At 38.4% G+C, this 19,621-nt stretch overlaps 1 protein-coding gene and 1 long non-coding RNA gene across 4 annotated transcripts; both read left to right on the forward strand.

The window, feature by feature from the left end:
• Positions 1 to 234: 234 nt before the first annotated feature.
• On the forward strand, positions 235 to 14,302 carry LOC136278876 (uncharacterized). Of its 3 annotated transcripts, XR_010716612.1 has the most exons (6): positions 235 to 442; positions 10,283 to 10,388; positions 10,796 to 10,954; positions 11,610 to 11,682; positions 12,048 to 12,111; positions 12,905 to 14,302. It is a non-coding gene; the product is annotated as an uncharacterized lncRNA (long non-coding RNA). The 3 variants fall into 3 exon arrangements; XR_010716611.1 differs by lacking the exon at positions 10,283 to 10,388 and having other exon boundaries at positions 241 to 442; XR_010716610.1 differs by lacking the exon at positions 235 to 442 and having other exon boundaries at positions 9,519 to 10,388.
• Positions 14,303 to 16,874: 2,572 nt separating this feature from the next.
• Positions 16,875 to 17,788, forward strand: LOC136279431 (TNF receptor-associated factor 5-like). The gene is made up of 3 exons (XM_066163152.1): positions 16,875 to 17,332; positions 17,451 to 17,632; positions 17,709 to 17,788. The coding sequence occupies exons 1-3, from the start codon at positions 16,875 to 16,877 to the stop codon at positions 17,786 to 17,788; spliced, it is 720 nt and encodes a 239-aa protein (XP_066019249.1).
• Positions 17,789 to 19,621: the final 1,833 nt, after the last annotated feature.

A 19,621-nucleotide genomic window follows, 5' to 3' on the forward strand; every position in this document is an offset into this window, starting at 1 on the left:
GCCTGTCATTAAATGTTAGAGGTCTTAATAAATCGATCAAACGTCGAACCGTTTTTCGATGGTTACACAAACAAAATCGGATCAATATTTGTTTCTGGGCAACCGAGCTCGATATCGATTTGTCGTACTCGATTACCATTCCGGATCAATATTTGTTTCTGGGCAACCGAGCTCGATATCGATTTGTCGTACTCGATTACCATTCCTGCTCGATAAGCAAACGACGTTTGATAATCGAGCTCGATAACTACAAGTCGAGCTCGATTGCTAATCGAGTACGATTACTAATCGAGCTCGATTAGTAATCGAGCTCGATAACTAATCGAGCTCGATTAGTAATCGAGCTCGGTTACAGTACTAACGAGAAAGACTGGGAAAGAGTCAAACACTGATTGAGGAGGACGATGGCAGGTAGTGTTGTTGCAAGAACCTTGGTCATTAGGTGAGTATTTCGTAAGTTTTCGTTAAGTTTCAGAGATAGCATTCAAAGGGAAGGTGTAAAAGGAAGTGGGAGCAAATGTATTGGAAACAGAAATTTTCCCAAAGCACGAAAACCCCAGGTCAGGTGTAGTCATTTCGGGTATAGAAGGGTAAACTTAAACTTAAACTTCGCTGGAATGGGACTTAATACAGACAAGAACAAACTTTTGGTAATCCTTAGTTTATTGTAAAATGTAAAATTTTATGGTTAACTACGCAGGGGAATACTTGTGTCACTTTTAGATAAACTTGTGTCACTTTTAGATGAACGTTCAGTGATATATGTATACTTTTTTAAAAACAAATAAAACAACTTCTGGTTTAGAGCAAGATTTTATAAACCATTCAACCACTGTGCAACGCAATTCCTTTCCTTCTTACCGAACTAACCAAAAGTAGCAACCTTTTAAAGCAAACTTGTATCTCGAAAACCTCGAGCTGGAGGTAATACTTCTGAGCAAAGTAATATGGGTACTAAACTGTGTTTTTCAAACTCTCATTCCTAATGACAAAACACTCAGCTGAATATTTAGGCTTGCAGCTTAGGAAAAGTACTTAATTGCTTGTAAACATGAGGATTTTTGTCTGTCACTGGATGTTCCTTTGGCCTTAGCGAGTTGCAAAATGTTGAGTTGTCTCACTATTAAAATGTAGCCTTGGTGACATCTAGCCCATCTACACTGACAACTAACAAGGAATTCTGAGGCATCCAGAATTAGATCTTTACGGCTTAAGAGGCCATCTCTCTTATTTCCACCCTGCCAATTTCACCTTAAACTCTGTCAACAGAAAGACTATACTTAGGAAAGAACTAAGTTAGATTTGGTTTGATTTGAAATAATTTTCTGGCTGCATTAGGGGCCATAATTATTTCACCAGTTGGTAGGGACTATCACAACTTCTCAGAAATTGAATAATATGCATATTTTGTAACATTGTAAAATATTTGATTTGCATAGTTAAGCCACGACATTTATATCAGATCCCTTAACAACCTTTCTAGTTTGCTAAGAAAGTTAGAATTTCCCTCTCCATATATTTGAAAAGGCAAACTTTAACATATTCTGACCCCTATATATCAGGGAAAATTATTTTTGACATGAAATTGACCGGGTGGAAATAAGAGAGACAACCTCTTAAGTATTTCAATTTTTTTTCTTTGTAAGAGATAGTGATGATCCTTTAGTCAAGGTCTGAGCAGAAAATCCTTACAGCCTTATTGATAACTTTTTAACTCCCAGAAGTGATTGACATGTAACTTCTCCCTATTAATAACACTTATACATCATTTAGCAAACAGGTGATGAGAATACTCAAACTTATCAGGTAGAAGTTGTCATCTTGATCAAAACACCAAATTCTTGTAACTAATACACAAGGAAATATGCAGCAGCTAGAAAGGAGAATTAACAATCAGATCTTGGGAGTCAAAGGGTTAAGATTCTGGACTCAGTCAACATACTTACTGCCTAAATATAACAGAGGCTATGATTAATCGTTTGACCCCTATGAGTGACTAGCATCAAACTTCTCCTTACAACATCACCCCTGAATTACACATTCAGTTAACAAAAACAAAGGAAATGTTCACCAGCTTAAGACACTCTTGATTGTTAAACTAATTTTTGTTGTTAACACTTGGGAAATGTATAAAGACTGGTATTGAGAATATCCCCTCCTGATGTTAGGGTGTAAAGGGTTAACAGTGCACTTTCTGAATGAATGTAGACATTGTTGTACTGTAGGCTGTGTTGTGTTCATTCAACATTAACCCTCTACACTCTAACATCAGTATGCACACTCTCCATACTGTACTTACACATTTACACAGGTGCTGACAAGGAGAGTTTGTTTAATAATTAAGAACTTCTCCAGTTGGTGATCATTTCCTAGACTCTCATGACCTTATGTGTGATTGAAGGATGATATTGTCAGGAGAAATTAGATTCTAGTCACTCTTAGGGATTAAAGGGTTAAGTAGGAAATAGTAAGTTAATGGTACAGTGGAACCTTGATTTAACTAACCTCTATACAACGAAGTTCTTGATATGACAAACAATACTTCTGTTTCAGCCCAGCTAAAGTTACAGTAATATAAATGCCACAGAACCTCGATATAACAAACCCTAAATATAGCCAATCAATGTCTCCAGCCCCTTGGCACTCTATTAAATCAAGTTTCCACTGTACATGTTATCTATTTCTATATACTACTTGAAATGAAAAGGTGGAGAATAAAGTTGTGTACCTTTACACATAGCCAGTATATCAAACAAAAAAAACCCTTAAATTATAATAGAATATCATTTAATGGCTTACACTTGTGAACTTATGGTTAAGTGAGGTACATATAAAATGAATTTAGTAGTAATTTTGGATCTGCCTTTGTCTCGGTATGATCAAGTTTACTGGTAGTACTGATCACGAGTGATGGTACACAACTTATTTCTAGTGTTTGGCATCTTCCCTTTTTCTCTTTCCCTTTCGATTCCTGTGAGATCTTTGGTCCTTTCTCTTTTTTTCTCCATCCTGGCTCCTTCATCTTTCTTTTCATGGTCATCATCTTTTGTTTCCATGTGAAAAAAGGTGAAAAAATGAGAGATTAGTTGAATGTTGTAATGTGCTCACTGGAATAAAGGCAAAAATGAGGGTTGGTCATGTGTAGATACTAACAACTGATGATAAAAATAACAAACTAAGGGGCTTGTTGGAAATATTTTGGGATGTACCCTCAAATAAAATTAACAAACAATTTAAATGTTTTTGGTAATTCACTGGAAGAAACAGGTACCTCACTGTGCTTCATCATGGCACAAACATTGCACAAGGAAGTTTGATAAAGAAGAAGAGTTATTATGAGTAAGAGTTATTAAGACTAATTATGAAGTTGGTGGTGTTAACATTGGTCATCATAATCTATTTACTTTTGTGTTTACCTTTCATTGTCTCTGAGAGTTCCTCTTCATCTGAGGGGTAGTTTCCTTTGAATGACACCTGCAATGAAACATAGGCAGAGGGTAGTATGCCACTCATGGGATGAGTGGCATATCACCCTCGTGTAGGTGCCGCTGGGAAGTATTATCCAGAGAGTTTAAATAATCTAATGGCCCATTTATGAACACTTTCATACAATTTGGACTCCTTAGGGTTGAGGAGGTGGGAGGGGTTGGGTCCGAGACGAGTCTACAGAAAAATAATGGCTTTGAGGGGGAACCATCCCCCTAAATCAAATGTTGGAAGGAGGGAGGTCACACTAAATATCTCAGTAATTGTAGAGTTTTGTATCCTATTTATGCGAAACTACATGTTCAAAAATCAACAAAAAGTATATACATGACAGTTTCCATCCCAACAATTTTCAAAGTATCTGAGTAACTATAGAGTTTACATGATTTTACACTATTTAGATAACACTACATGTTCAAAAATAAACAAAAAGTATATGCATGACTGTTTCCATCCCAACAATTTTCAAAGTATCTGAGTAACTGTAGAGTTTACATGATTTTACACTATTTAGATAACACTACATGTTCAAAAATAAACAAAAAGTATATGCATGACTGTTTCCATCCCAACAATTTTCAAAGTATCTCAGTAATTGTAGAGTTTACATGATTTCATACTATTTTGATATATCTACATGTTCAGAAACAAACAAAAAGTATAGAAACATGCTTCTGCTCATATAATTATACATCCTCTGCATTTGCATGACTTTTCATCCCAACAATTTTTAAAGTATCTTAGCAATTGTGGATTTTACATGGATTTTGTACTGTTTTCCCAACAATTTTTAAAGTATCTTAGCAATTGTGGATTTTACATGGATTTTGTACTGTTTAGATAACACTACATGTACTATATGCTTTTGTCAGCTTAATAATATGTGTTCTGCACTTATATGGCTGTTTCCATCACAACAATTTTCAAAGCTAGGTACTCTTATTAAAAGACATTTTATCGGGTTAGATGTGCGCAATATCCCTCATCTTTAGCATTGTCAAGCTCTTCCTCACTGTTGTGCATCTGTGAGAGTTGCTTTTGTACTTCTCATCTATGCCATACTCTTCAGGATACATGAAGGAGTACTCTTAATCTCTGACTTCTTGAGGTTTGAGGTAGTTCGACCCTCTTGGCATTACTGAAATGGTATCTTCATAAGAGCTGTGCGAGGTATGTCACATCTTGACTTTATTGCTAAGTTCTTGCCTGATATTTGTGGTAGTTCTGCTTTCTTGGCATAACTGAAATGATATCTTCACAAGAGCTGTGCGAGGTATGTCACATCTTGACCAAACAGCAAGCAAAAAACTCTCAACATCTACTCTCTTTCAGGGACAGCAAGGCAAGGAGGGTGCAGTAAACATATTGGAAGATTATTACCCAGGTTTCCGCCTCAATTACTTTGTTCTAGTAACATGTCGATTTCGAACCTTTTCTTTTTCCTTTCGATTTTCGATAGTTTTCTTTATTACTTCTTCTCTTTCTGATGTGGTGTCTTCGCAGATTTCTTGAATATGCTTCAATAACTTTGGCTTCTCTCTCCAAGTGTCTGTATCCTGTGTTGCATTTAACATCCTGAACTCGACACACTTCATCTGCTCTGCAAGAAGTGAGGAAATTGTTATCCTTGCCTCAAAATTGAAAAGCAAGGGATCACGAAGGCAACATGTGTGGTTGATAACCTCCAGCATATCAAGGTGATGCAGTTCAACAAGAAGAAAAGAGCAGAGCAGCCAAAGGAGAACAAAAAAGAAACCACCACAAAAACACAGGAAAAAGTCTCCCTGATTATGCTGGGAAAGATTGGTTTGAAGAATGTACAAAGGTAAACAATTTTGCAAGAGGGGGTAAAGTGCCTCAAGAAACATTGACTTGACTAACATATCTACAACAATAAGAACTACACAGTGGAGGTTTTTGCAAGGTATTGGCTTTTCCAAATGAATCCTGAAGGCCCTGGTTTGCAAACACAACTGAAGGAAAGAGATTTAACATGTAAACAATCCTTGCAAGACAGTGAAAACCCCAACATAGCTGAAGATAAGTAGAGCAAAGTGAAAGCCATACAAATAGTAACAATGAGAATGACAATGATTCCATCAACTCTGGAGAGGAAGATAACTCCACAAATGATGTCCTTCTTGCTTTTATCAATAACTAGAGAACAAGTTGAAAGGCCAGCTGCAACACACCCAGGAAGATTAAAAGGACCCATAAGAAATTGAGTCATAAATCATTTGATTCTTAACTTTTTTAATCCTGGAACAGTGAAGAAATCTCATAGCTAACAAACCCAAATTACTTTTCAAATTAATGTCTGAAGAATGATCGAGTTATTACCATCATTATAATGAACAAAAAATAAAAATAATAAAGCACACTGCAGAATACATGAGTGGACTAAGGGGACAAGGAAGGCTGGGGGGTGGGGCAATTCATCAGGAAAAAAGCTTTACATTGTAGGAATAACCATAGCAAAAAATGACATTTGTCATGAAGTATCCGATTAAGTATTAATATTAACCACAAATTAAAAACATCAGGTTAGAGTTAAGGTTAGGGGATACTTCATAACAGTTTTTTGGGATGAGGAGAAGGGTAAGGGGACAACGTATAGAGCTTACTGTCTAGCTGAATTTTGAAAAAAAAAATTAAGAATACATAAGAAGAGCCTGGTCAAAGTATACCAGGATATCTAAGGATACCAGGTCGCACTGGACACTTCTCACGAAGAGCTGGTCAACAGTGGCCCGGAGGGATTACAAAGGGGAATGATCTAAGGATACCAGGTCCAACTGGACACTTCTCACAAAGAGCTGGTCAACAGTGGCCCTGGAGGGATTACAAAGGGGAATGATCTAAGGATACCAGGTCCAACTGGACACTTCTCACGAAGAGCTGGTCAACAGTGGCCCCGGAGGGATTACAAAGGGGAATGATCTAAGGATACCAGGTTGCACTGGACACTTCTCACGAAGAGCTGGTCAACAGTGGCCCCAGAGGGATTACAAAGGGGAATGATCTAAGGATACCAGGTCCAACTGGACACTTCTCACGAAGAGCTGGTCAACAGTGGCCCCGGAGGGATTACAAAGGGGAATGATCTAAGGATACCAGGTCCAACTGGACACTTCTCACGAAGAGCTGGTCAACAGTGGCCCCGGAGGGATTACAAAGGGGAATGATCTAAGGATACCAGGTCCAACTGGACACTTCTCACGAAGAGCTGGTCAACAGTGGCCCCGGAGGGATTACAAAGGGGAGTGATCTAAGGATACCAGGTCCAACTGGACACTTCTCACGAAGAGCTGGTCAACAGTGGCCCGGAGGGATTACGAAGGGGAATGATGTAAGGATACCAGGTCCAACTGGACACTTCTCACGAAGAGCTGGTCAACAGTGGCCCCGGAGGGATTACGAAGGGGAATGATCTAAGGATACCAGGTCGCACTGGACACTTCTCACGAAGAGCTGGTCAACAGTGGCCCCGGAGGGATTACAAGGGGGGATGATCTAAGGATACCAGGTCCAACTGGACACTTCTCACGAAGAGCTGGTCAACAGTGGCCCCGGAGGGATTACAAAGGGGAATGATCTAAGGATACCAGGTTGCACTGGACACTTCTCACGAAGAGCTGGTCAACAGTGGCCCCGGAGGGATTACAAGGGGGAATGACCTAAGGATACCAGGTCCAACTGGACACTTCTCACGAAGAGCTGGTCAACAGTGGCCCCGGAGGGATTACAAAGGGGAATGATCTAAGGATACCAGGTCGCACTGGACACTTCTCACGAAGAGCTGGTCAACAGTGGCCCCGGAGGGATTACAAAGGGGAGTGATCTAAGGATACCAGGTCCAACTGGACACTTCTCACGAAGAGCTGGTCAACAGTGGCCCGGAGGGATTACGAAGGGGAATGATGTAAGGATACCAGGTCCAACTGGACACTTCTCACGAAGAGCTGGTCAACAGTGGCCCCGGAGGGATTATGAAGGGGAATGATCTAAGGATACCAGGTCGCACTGGACACTTCTCACGAAGAGCTGGTCAACAGTGGCCCCGGAGGGATTACAAGGGGGGATGATCTAAGGATACCAGGTCCAACTGGACACTTCTCACGAAGAGCTGGTCAACAGTGGCCCCGGAGGGATTACAAAGGGGAATGATCTAAGGATACCAGGTCGCACTGGACACTTCTCACGAAGAGCTGGTCAACAGTGGCCCCGGAGGGATTACAAAGGGGAGTGATCTAAGGATACCAGGTCCAACTGGACACTTCTCACGAAGAGCTGGTCAACAGCGGCCCGGAGGGATTACGAAGGGGAATGATCTAAGGATACCAGGTCCAACTGGACACTTCTCACGAAGAGCTGGTCAACAGTGGCCCTGGAGGGATTACAAAGGGGAATGATCTAAGGATACCAGGTCCAACTGGACACTTCTCACGAAGAGCTGGTCAACAGTGGCCCGGAGGGATTACGAAGGGGAATGATCTAAGGATACCAGGTCACACTGGACAGGGCTTAGGAAGAGCTGGTCAACAGTGGCCCTGGAGGTATTAGGAAAGGGGAATATTGTAAGGATACCAGATCAATGTTAAAATAAGTACAGTTACAAATAAAAACAGAGGTCATCATTTAACCCTTTAACTCCCAGGAGTGATTAACCTCTAACTTCTCCCTATAATATTCCTTCATGATCTAGCTAACAAGTAATGAGAATACCTAAACTTATCAGGTAGATGTTGTTACGTTGATTTAAAAACACCAAATTCTCACAAGTGGTTTACAAGGAAATGTGTAGCAATGAGAGGGGAGAATTCGTAATCAGATATCTGGAGTTAAAGGGTTCAGATCTGAAATCGAGAATTAAACCTCTATTTTTTAATTTATGACTTTTGCACCTACCAGTGACTGCTCCAAGTTAGTCATCTCTTCAGTGTTCTGAAAATTTGTCAAAAAAAAAACAAATTAGACCATAGCAATGAAAGTGTCTGTCACGAAGACACATAAAATAACTTATTATGCTACCCCAGCTCACGCTGTTTTTAAGTGTTTAATAATTTTAGAGAATTTACATAAGTAAGAGTTAAATCATCTTTAGAACTAAATGTGTTTTGAATGGGAATGCGTTATATTAAGACATTGAAAAAATTAAAGTGGGTTCTGATTGAAACATACCCTCTCTAAAAGGTCCAGGACTTCGTCCCCTTGTAGATGATCAGAGTGCCTCACCACTTCCCTTCCTCGCTGTAGTGTGAAGTGGAGCGGTACTTCAACAAGCGAACCAATCCAGTCATAGACTTCCTGTTTATTGTTTTCATATAACCAAAAAAAGAAAACATGCATCACTTACTATCACCACCATCATCATGTAGCAAATATTATATTATATTCTTACCTGGAAAAAGGCATTTTTCTCAAAAGCCCTGGAGAACTTTTTTCCATTGTTGATATGGACGCCAATGGTTGTTCCACCACCATTAGTTGGTGGTGCTGTCACCCTCCCCCTGCGTTGAGCCCTTGTTTGCTGTAAAGACAAATATTATTATGATGGATATTATTACGACAGATAAGGCACATCACAGTGCGCACAATTATAAAATAAACATATGTGGGTATAGTTATTTAAATAGAAAATCACTGTATACAATTGACATAACTAGATTATGAATTAGTTGAGATAAATAACAAGGGTATATTTCATTCTTAATTTTTTCAAACCTTACATGAACCTAAACTTAAGAGTTGAGAGAAAGCTGGACACAGTGCACCCAATTATAAAACAAGCAGGCTTGCTTAGGTATATTTAAATGGAAAGTCACTGTATACTCTTGACATAACATTAGATTATTAATTTTTTGAGATAACTAATAGAAGACATGTCATTCTTAATTTTTCCAAACCTTATATGTATCTAAAACTTAAGAGTAGAGAGAAAGCAGACGGTAACTTACAGAAGTTTCATCCTGATTGTTTACGGTATTGTTGGAGCTGGTTCCCAGGGAGCTGTTAGCAATGTTAGTGCTATTGCTGGGGCTGGACTGTAATGCCTGTTATGAAAATTAAAGTGTTCTAATGGGTATATTAGGGAGTAAAATTAAAATAATGTGATTTTGTAAGTGTATCCTTTCAAATTGAATTCTAAATTAGGGGATATTGTGTACCTGGTACTGTAGTTCTTGACTTTGTCTTTGTTTCCGCCAGTCATCCAACTTTTTCCTGTTGAAAGAAGTACCTGTGTCAGTACCTTTCATTCCCATTTTTTAAGTTTTAATAATCATTTTAATTGTGAATACATAAATAGCTGAAAAGTTTCAATCCATACCGTTCATCCCTCATTGCGGAATATAGAGCCTGTGCTCTGCCAATGGACTCTTGAAGACCCGCACAATCCAAGTTTGATTCTTGTAAGGTACAAGGTACAAAACATGTTGGTGTTAAAAAGACTAATAGATTGAAGCTATTCTTGTTGTAGGTATGATTATTGAAGACTTCGCAGAGATTCTTTCAGAGGAAATTTTGTATTTGTTGCACATGGAAGTTAGAAAAAAAGAAAATGTCTTTGAGACATCCACATTCCTTTTTTTGTTTGTTGTTTGTTTGTTTTTTTTGTGCATCATAAACAATCAATGGATAATCAGACTACTAGTGAAGGAAACAGAGGAGCTAGCAAATTATTCTACCCCAGTCATGACCTTAATGACAAATGATACACTTTAAAAAATGAAAGGTGTCATTCATATAATCACAATATAGATTTCAAATTTCAAATTTTTCATGTTTACCCTCAAAGATTTCCACGCACTGTGGCATGTTTCTGCTATGACATGGGGCCAGAACAAATACAACAATGCCAGGGCTTTGTGAAACGCCATATTTTACTCTCACTGCAATTAAAGGTACAATTACTCTTGTGCTAATAATAACATCTGCAAAATCATCTTGATATATCGACAATAACAACAGTGATAACTATGATAATTATAATTATTACAATAATACTCCAAAAAAATAAACTAATTAAAATTAACACTTGGGTGCATTTGCTTTTGCATTCTGAGCTAAAGACTAGGTTTAGCTACCTTTCTGGGCTTCATGGCTGCTGTCTTTGGCAATCCAGAAGTAAATATGTGGGCTGTTTGCCACAGTGTTGAGCATGCTTGAAAAAGTAAATACAGAGAAGGTTAATAAACATCAAATACACCTGAGTTAAACAAATGTGGAGGCAGAGTAGGCAGAGAAAAATCAATGAGGAAACAAAAGCAAACACATTAGTGTACTAACCTAACCAATCTTCTCTTGCTAGCAAGAGGACAGCTGAAGGGCAAAAGCACAGCCACCATTATACGACCATCCTCTGTTCCTTGCCATGTGAACTAAGATAACAAGAGAAACAGTTCAGTAAGATATGTGCATGAACATGAGTGTACTATTTGAATTGTTTACAGCTATTTTCCCACAGCAGGTAATCAAAGGGAGAAACGGGTTTTGTTTGACAGATTAGTTTGTAGCTCTTGGTTTTTTTTTTTTTTAACATGCAAACTTTCTTTTTTCTTGCCAATCAAAGGGTAGGGTATGAGCGTGATTGTGATCACATCTCATTCTATGTGGGTTTTTCCTACATACTGATAAACAAGCTAATTACCTCTTCAAAAGAGTGGATCAGAAATGAAATGGCTGTGCTTTGCCCTCTGTCCTCTAAAATATTGATACATTGCAGCACCTCAGTGGTCCTGCTATGAACACCTTCACCTATAAGAAATGGGTAACCATGAGGAAAGTGATTTAGTGATGTATGAATGTATTCAGTAGCATTATACACTACCTGTGCTTTCATTGCTCAGTTTGTCATGCACTATCTGAGGTAAACTCATCACAATCATACCTGTTATCACTCCTGATGTTGAAAAATCATCAGTGACATAGCCATCTAGAAAGACAAAATAATAATTAAAACAGGTATACTAGTTCATTGATAAAGAATAATGTAAATGACAATTTCTAGTCTTATTAAGCTAAATGACTGGGGCATTGTGGTTGCTAGGATATGACCTCCCAAAGTACTGACACAGATGCATTGGCTTTGGTAAAAATGGTTCTTGTAATCTTTCTCACAACAGATGCATGGCAAAAAAGGAAGATAGCATGGTACAGGCATTAAGGAAATTGATATCCATTTAGTGAGACATCAAGGTGAGCTTACAGAGTCTAGCCTCTTCTGAGTAAACTATCACTTCTGCAAAAAAGAAAAAGAAAAGATAGGAATTACTTTGATGTAATAGGTGATAATGTCACAAATCATTATTTCCTTTACCTGCAGGATGATACATATTCATCACTAATTTTCATATGTAGTTGTGCCTTTATAAGTCCATTATTTATGAGTTTCTTGAGTGATGTGACTCAGATTAGTAGGTGTTTTTTTCATTAAATATACATATGGCTAACTGGAACTGGAACGAATAGCTATGGGTTACTAAAAAAGTGCTTCCTTAATCTACAGTTTTGACTTACTTGAACATCCTTTTACTCACCATTAATGTCATCTTCTGAGTCAGATGATACAACAGATGGTCCTGCATTGTGGCCTAACCAAGGAAAAGGTGCAGACATCAAGATCAGGTCCATGTCAGAATTGTGAAAGTTCTTTAAATTAACTTAAGGTTACTTTCCACTTTCAGGGGTGTCGTTCATGAAAACACTTGTTTTTATGCTAGTTTCGTATAAATTCTTGCAAACTTTACATCAGAAGAAAGCTTAATGACAGCAGTTTACAATAAAAATACGATTTAAATGAGTTTTCCTCTTGGGAGTGTTATAAGCCAGCTAGACGAGAAACGATTAAGTGTTCTCTTATTGAATTTATTGAGTATCTTCATTAAGATCAATTGAAACTGTAATTGCACCAACTCACCGCCATGGTTTGAATCTGACTCATCTGACAAGTCTGAGCTCTCATCTGTTGAGTAACATTTGATTTAAATTATAATCGCCTTATATACACCCATATACACATTTAGAACACCAATACAAAAAGTAAATTGAAAAAGTAAGACAAAACTGGGGTCATACCAGATGTTGATCCTCTTGCATTTGCAGTTGCCATTGCTGTCAGATATCTTCGTGTAGAAGCTATGATGTCAAAAGCAATTCAGATTACACATAAAATTCAGAATTAAATTAGAACTTGTCATATTTCTTTGATTTTCATCGAGGCAGGATAAGATATACTCACTGAAAATAACTTCACTTGTCTAGTCAGTAAATTGAATTACAAATGGAAAGACAAAGTCTAAGCTGTTGGTAGTATAAACCAATACCTTTCAACTCAGACTTGTAATTAGCAATATTTTCAAATTTTTGTGAAAGATCTGAAAAGCTTAATTTCAAACAGTGACAAAATTTTTTTTTTCAGTTACCTCCATCAACTGGCAAAGGCATCAGATCCAGTGAAGTGGATGTGGAGGGTTGAGCAACTGGCGGTGTAGATATAAGGCTGCTTGAAGATGGGGACAGCAAAGTGGCCCGTGATGATGTAGATGTTAAGGTGGCAGTGGATAGAGATGTGGGTGGTAAAGTGACTGTGGATGATAGAGATGTTGAAGTGGTTGTAGATGTTGATGGTAAATTGACTGTGAATGATAAAGATGTCGGTGGTAAAATGACTGTGGATAATGAAGATGTTGAAGTGGCTGTAGATGTTGCTGGTACAGGTGCTATGGACGACGAAGATGTTGAAGTAGCTGTTGATAATGAAAGTGCTGAAGAGGTTCCAGATGTTAGTGGCAAACTGACTGTGGACAATGAAGTGGATGTTGAAGTGGATGTAGATGATGAAGTGGAAGATGACAAAGCTGTGGTGAAAGAACAGTTTATGCATGTACATGTTGTGATCAAATGTCGTCATAAATTTGATACATTAGACTGGAAATGGGCCTATAGAAGATTCTCACAAGTGTTTGTGGATACATTGTATATGACATATAAACCTTCAACCTTTCAATTGTTTAATGTCAAGGTATGCATTTTGATTTAGCCAGCCTCTGTTACTCGGTTAATATTTGGAAAAATGCAATAGTCATGCACATCACTATTTCTAGGGTGATGAGATAACAAATGACCAATTTCTTCTAAAAGTTCTACTTAGTATCTGGAGGTTTATTATTTTCCTTTTAATTTGTGCTAGAAGTTGCAAGGCTGCAGGGAAAGTCACCTTACTAAGATAAGTAAGTAAAGTATCAAGTAAAAAGATAAGTTTCATAGGAAACTGGTTATAAATTAGACTATGCTTATTCAAGACATGCTCCATTTGAAGAGAACAGTTTAAATAGTATGCACTTGTAAGGTTTAGTTGATGTAAGTAACACTTTAAATGTAAACAGACCTTGACTTGGTAGAAATATAAAGATCTTTTTCCTTCTACTTCCACCAAAGTGGTCCATGAGCTGCACACCACTTTGAAGGCCAGTTGCCACTGTCCTCATTGCATGCCCTCTTGCATATGATGTAATTATTTCCAAGCTAGTGTAATAAAGTAATGACAGAAAGGTGATTGTAGTTACCCACACTAACCTTTTTCTGTTAAATTGAATTTAACTGTGAATTTATTTATGTAAGGTGCATGCAAATATACATTAATTTTGAATGCACATTTGCTTTTAGTGGCATTTGCTCTAGATTGACATAGATTGTAGCAACGACAGAAATATTGCATAGTATGTCATGAAAAAAAAGTATTGTAGGTTTAAATAATTCAATGTGTACTGGAACAAGGAAGGTTATTATCTTAGATGTCTAGACAGCTGTTGTTAATACAATTGGCCAACATTTCATTTAATTTTTTGTTGTTGTTGATTTGTTTTTGTTTTTTTGTTTACTTCATCTGGATCGACCAACGATATTCGATGTTTCTTTAGATAATCAAAATTCACCTTGAAAGCGAGACTAAGAGGACAGCAACAAAGGAAATCAAGAAATATCCCTTTCCAGTTTCTCTAAACCTCGCTTTCATGGAGAATTTTGATCTATCGAAAAAAAGCTTAATCGGGTTAGCGTGAATCATGAATTTGAGCATGACCTTCACACGAACAGAAAACGACAAAAAGTAAATCCTACACAATTCCACACCTCTTTTGTAAACTTTGCATTAAACTGATGGAACGTTAGGAAAATTTGTAACTAATTCCACACAATAATACAAATGACTGGATGAAGACAACAAAAAGACGGATATGTGCGCTGTTAGCCACTTGTCATTTATGTCCGATGCTTATCCTGTCTACTGGCGACAGCTTCTCAATGTTTGCAAGACATCTAAAGGAAGATTTTAGCAACCTTAGTTTTCTCTCATCCACGTTTACATCCAATCTTGCCCCTTTTCGGCATTTCGCTGCTTTTATTACGGTACTTTTCACTCTTTTCTCTGAAACCATTTTCTACCCTACGATACAGATTATGAAGGCAGCAGCACTTACCTGCTAAGGTCTTTTCCTGTAAGGGGAGGAAATGCTCTCACCAGTAAGTCTCCGATTTGGGAAGAGCTGTCGTTCTTTGTAAACGATATATCAGAAATCCGCTTGGCGGTAGCGAGCCTGCCCAGCTCAGTCTTGTTTGGCACGCTTCTGTGCCGTTTATCCAAAAGACAACAGTTCTTTGGAAAGCGCGCTTGCTATGGTTCATCTCGTGGAGTTAAACACTTAATCTAAAATGCTTAACTCCTTGCTGCACTAATATTCCCAAGGATGACGCGAAACCACGCCGAAAATGAAACTGACCGACGTGTATACGTATTAATAAAAGGCTTTTGTTTCGTGGCACACCCATGTCACCTAGGCCTGTCGCTACGGGACATTTATATTGATAGTTAAACAATATTAGGATCGTTTGCCGCAAATGCGCTAAGCGCACCCTTTTATTCGTTTAATTGTTCTTTAATTCCATGAAACGGGCAAGTTACCCTTTTCCAGGAAATGATGTCCACACACAAATACACACACACACTCGCACATGCAGAATGGAAACTTGATTGTTTGAACAGGGAACTTGACCCTGGGTAACTGTCATTTCGCGGATCGATTGTTGCCAGATCAGTATCAATTGTTATTGATGAATACGTGTCAAATTGTCCAGGAAATACACATTTCCCATTGAGGTTCACAAGGTTATAAACATCGTTTACTTATCAGTTAGTCTTGGTTCTTTCACTAAAAGCAAACTTTGCTTGGATTAGATCACTTCGCTGCTTTATTCATTGCCAGATTCGCTATGTCTAATGAGCATTTTGAGTTTACTTCTCCTCCCGGAGCGCTATTCAACTGTTCTGTATGGTAAGTCTTTTTTGTTTTGTGATGATTTTTATCTTTCAGCAACTGATCGTTTTCGCTGTCAACCATCGAGAGAGAGATCTTCAGTGGAGTAGTTAAGAAATTTAAATGTCATAGGAGATAGGCTAAGGAAGAACTTTTTTAATTTTTAGGTCTCTTTGTTTACCCAAACTTAAGATATTCGTCGAAATGTTTTGCGCAAATTTACAGAGCCTAGTATCGAGTCGCAATTGTCGTGGGTGTATCTTTGGTTCACCAACATTGCCGCTGAAAAATAGTGCAAAAAATCTGGAATTTACTTGGCTATCTAGCCCACTGATTATCTAAACTGAAACAACAAACATGTACGAAAGCACTTTTTCTAACACTTAATTTCCTAAAAAGGCTCAAAGTCGACAGATAAGTCTATATTTTTCGACAACGCAGAGCTGTATGCCAAGCATCCACCATAACTCTGAACTTCAAATTGCGCTGGTTTCCAAACCCAGCTTGAAGATGCCAGGTGAAAATCTGCAATAAAGCAAGGCTTAACCTGACATTTAAGGAGAACGACCGACAGCATTCAGAGCATTCATAAGGCAGAAGTTCTTTTTAACTGTGGAACTATATTCGCATTTCCTGGGAAAAGAGATCATAAGCGAAATTGTAATTTTCTTTTGGCAAAAGGACGAGATGTTTAAATATTAACGCTAGGAAAATCATTAACGCACACTTGCTTACTTCTGTGATCGAGCTGTACTAAATAGTTTATACTTCAGCAGTTGTCTTTCTGAGAGGAGAGAAATGTTGCTCATCCCTCAGGAATTTGACCAATTAGACGAAATAGTAATTTGTCAAATAACAGATTTACGTTCTGCGTTTGTTTTGACTCTGAGTTATGAATCATTGTTCCATGGTTAAATTCCACTTTCCTGCGACAACTTTTAAAATTGTAGCTGTTTGAACTGAATTCCTTGCTAGCAGGGGCCTCTTTGAAGGAATTACTTGACTTATCAATACTAGTTTTGTAAGGAAATGTACTAAACTCTCTTGATTATCTTTTACTTTGAAAGCCTATCGACAATGGTTAAGCCTGTCACTCTGGCATGTGGGCATTCGGGCTGTCGACACTGCCTCGCGACACTCATAGGCATTGAGACTTTCCCCAAATGCCCACTTTGTAAAGCACCGATCGGAACAGATGTTACCCTCCACGTCAATGTCGCACTCGACGATATCATTGGAGACTTTAATGTCAAGTGTAATAAGAGCGGCTGTCTATGGAAAGGAAAATTTCACGAGCACGAGCAGCACTTGAAAACGTGTGGAAAATTTCAAACGGCGTGTGCCAATGATGGCTGTGGAGAGATGGTGGCAAGGGAGAGGATGGCAGCACACACTGCGCAAGGTGCAAAGCACAAACTCCCTTGCCAGCAATGCGGTAGAAAAATTACCAGGGAATCTTTCGAGGAGCATACTGCTTCCCTTTGCTCAAATAAGAGGGTACTGTGTCCACTAAGCTGCGGAACAAGCCTTCCACGGTAAGATATTGTCGGTTTAATTAAGAAATCAACAGTCAAATGGTTATTTAAGGCCAACAAAATATCCAAAAGTTTCACTAGCCAGCCTCATCCCTGGTCCTATTTGATTATTTTGCAGGCTCCACTTAACACTGCACTTAAGCGAGTGCTCAGAAAGAGCGGTCCGCTGTGAGGTGACTGGCTGCACTGCCATAATAAAGCAGAAGAACATGCCACAGCACTCGACAAATGCAGCCGCCCACCCACAGTGTTCTGCAGGAAGGGGAGGTCCAGCGTCTGCGGGGCCTAATGCATTTCAAGGTGAGACGCTAGAATTATAAAAATAATGAGAAAAGATATCATATGAACATGAACTGAACATTCGGTTTCATTTCAGAGAGCCAAACCGAGATGGATTTTGGAAGAAAGAGGAGTGTTTCTCCTTCCGATGGAGGGGAGAGAAATGGAATAACGTGAAGGGGTCACACCTATTCAGCACTGAGTACAGGTGCCCGAATGGGAACAGCTGGAGGGCGCATATACGATGGCAGGACTTTCCTTGGAACTGGTGTCCGCAGTGACGGCAGTGGTAGTAGGAACGAGGTTAGGGACTCATCTTTGTAATTAAGGATAGATTCTCGCTCTGGAAACGCAGTACAGAGGATAAATGATCGCTGCTGATTAAGCCAAAGTACTTGCATTTAGCTGGCGTATTTTACGAGGACTATCAATATCGTAATTTTTCCATACAGGAGTGAGGAAATCTAAAAACCATGTCTCCGAACCTAAAAACTGTTAAAAAGAAAATCAACTTTATCATGATTCACCACAAAATCATTAATGACTTTACGCTTATGTCTACAGAATAGTATTGATGCCTGATTCCTGCGAGGAGAAGGTTTTCCCTTTCCCGGCGAAGGAGATAAAGGAGGGGGAAATAGCAGCAAATATCCCGCGCTGTGAACTGGATCACATGGACCCAGAAGATATCATGATTGTCAAGTTTGTCTTGACATATTATCTTTTAAAAGAAGACAAGTAATTTTCCATTTATTAGCTAGGACAGGTATCGAGGTCGCAAATGATAACGCAAAAAATGGAAATCGTTTATTGCACTAGAACAAAAGGCAATATGATAAGCACAGAACAAAGTAACCATGAAATTTAAGAAGTATTTTTGAATGGAAAAACATTTTCAGTACTTTCTCATTGAGATCTTCCGCTTTTTTTGCTGTAGTAATACCTCTCTTAGCACTTATCTGGAACATTACTTAACTAGAAAAGATCTCTTCACGCAGGTTGTTAAGATAGAAGCGTGCCGGTGATGTCAAAGCGTTGTTGTATTTTAGGGTTAGTAACGAGTGAGGAATTGAAAAACTAAAGAGTCTGGAAGCTAACTAACTTTTGAGTTTTCAGTCAACCTCCAGTTTAGTTTAGTTATTTACATTTGAAAAATACCTCTAGGAAACAGAAGTACACTTACAGGAAAAATGTTTAAGATAAAAACGTTATGGAAGGAAAGATAGCTACGAGGACAAAGATTGAAAGCGATACAAAAAATGTTTAGGTTTTTTAAGTCAAATATGTTTTTTTAAGAATATGGGAAACACAATCGTCAATTTCCCCCTCTTCAGTATGAGTAAGCTCGATTTGTTCGTTTGCTGCGCTGTGTTTCACGTGATAATAAATGATTTGACAAATGCATTTTTCCCCGTTATCTGAACACCCTTGTCCCACTGTCGCAGACGGTCTAACCGGTTTGGTTACAGATTAAAGGCATCCCACACCAAATAAAAGCCGACACACAGCCTCGCACCACCCCAGTCTGACACGAATTTGAATTTGTTAAAAAAAAAAAAAACATAAAAAAAACAAAGTAAAACGAAATAAAAAACCCTGCCCTGCATAACATGAATTAAAAATAGTTTTTCCTTAACGAAGACTAGTGGGCAGCACAAAGAAACGACGTATTGTTGTAGTTTCTCCTTTTATTCCAACACGTGGTCGCCTCTAGCATTGGAGAGAAAAATAACTACACATTCGTTAACCTCAGTTTACTTTCCTATGTAAGTGAAATCAGAGCGTGAAAAATCCTGTAAAAACGGATGTCAATAAAAAAAAACCGGCCTCAATCTATTGCGCGTTATTGTATTTGGGGGGCCATACGATAAGTGCTTATTGCGGTGAATCAATAAACAAAGACTTTTTGTTTCTTCATAAACTTTTTTTGTAATAAGGAAGGAAGGTTAGTGAGAATCAACCCATTTATCCTTATTCATACAGATGTTACATGAAATGCCTTAATTACTG

Source organism: Pocillopora verrucosa, chromosome 1, assembly GCF_036669915.1.
Source record: "Pocillopora verrucosa isolate sample1 chromosome 1, ASM3666991v2, whole genome shotgun sequence".
Lineage (NCBI taxonomy): Eukaryota > Metazoa > Cnidaria > Anthozoa > Scleractinia > Pocilloporidae > Pocillopora > Pocillopora verrucosa.

Bases quoted from the DNA above. Each gene is read 5' to 3' on its own strand.
- LOC136279431 (XM_066163152.1), top strand. From the start codon at position 16,875: ATGGTTAAGCCTGTCACTCTGGCATGTGGGCATTCGGGCTGTCGACAC. The intron at 17,333-17,450 runs GTAAGATATTGT...ATTATTTTGCAG, and splicing joins TGCGGAACAAGCCTTCCACG to GCTCCACTTAACACTGCACT. The intron at 17,633-17,708 runs GTGAGACGCTAG...GTTTCATTTCAG, and splicing joins GGGGCCTAATGCATTTCAAG to AGAGCCAAACCGAGATGGAT.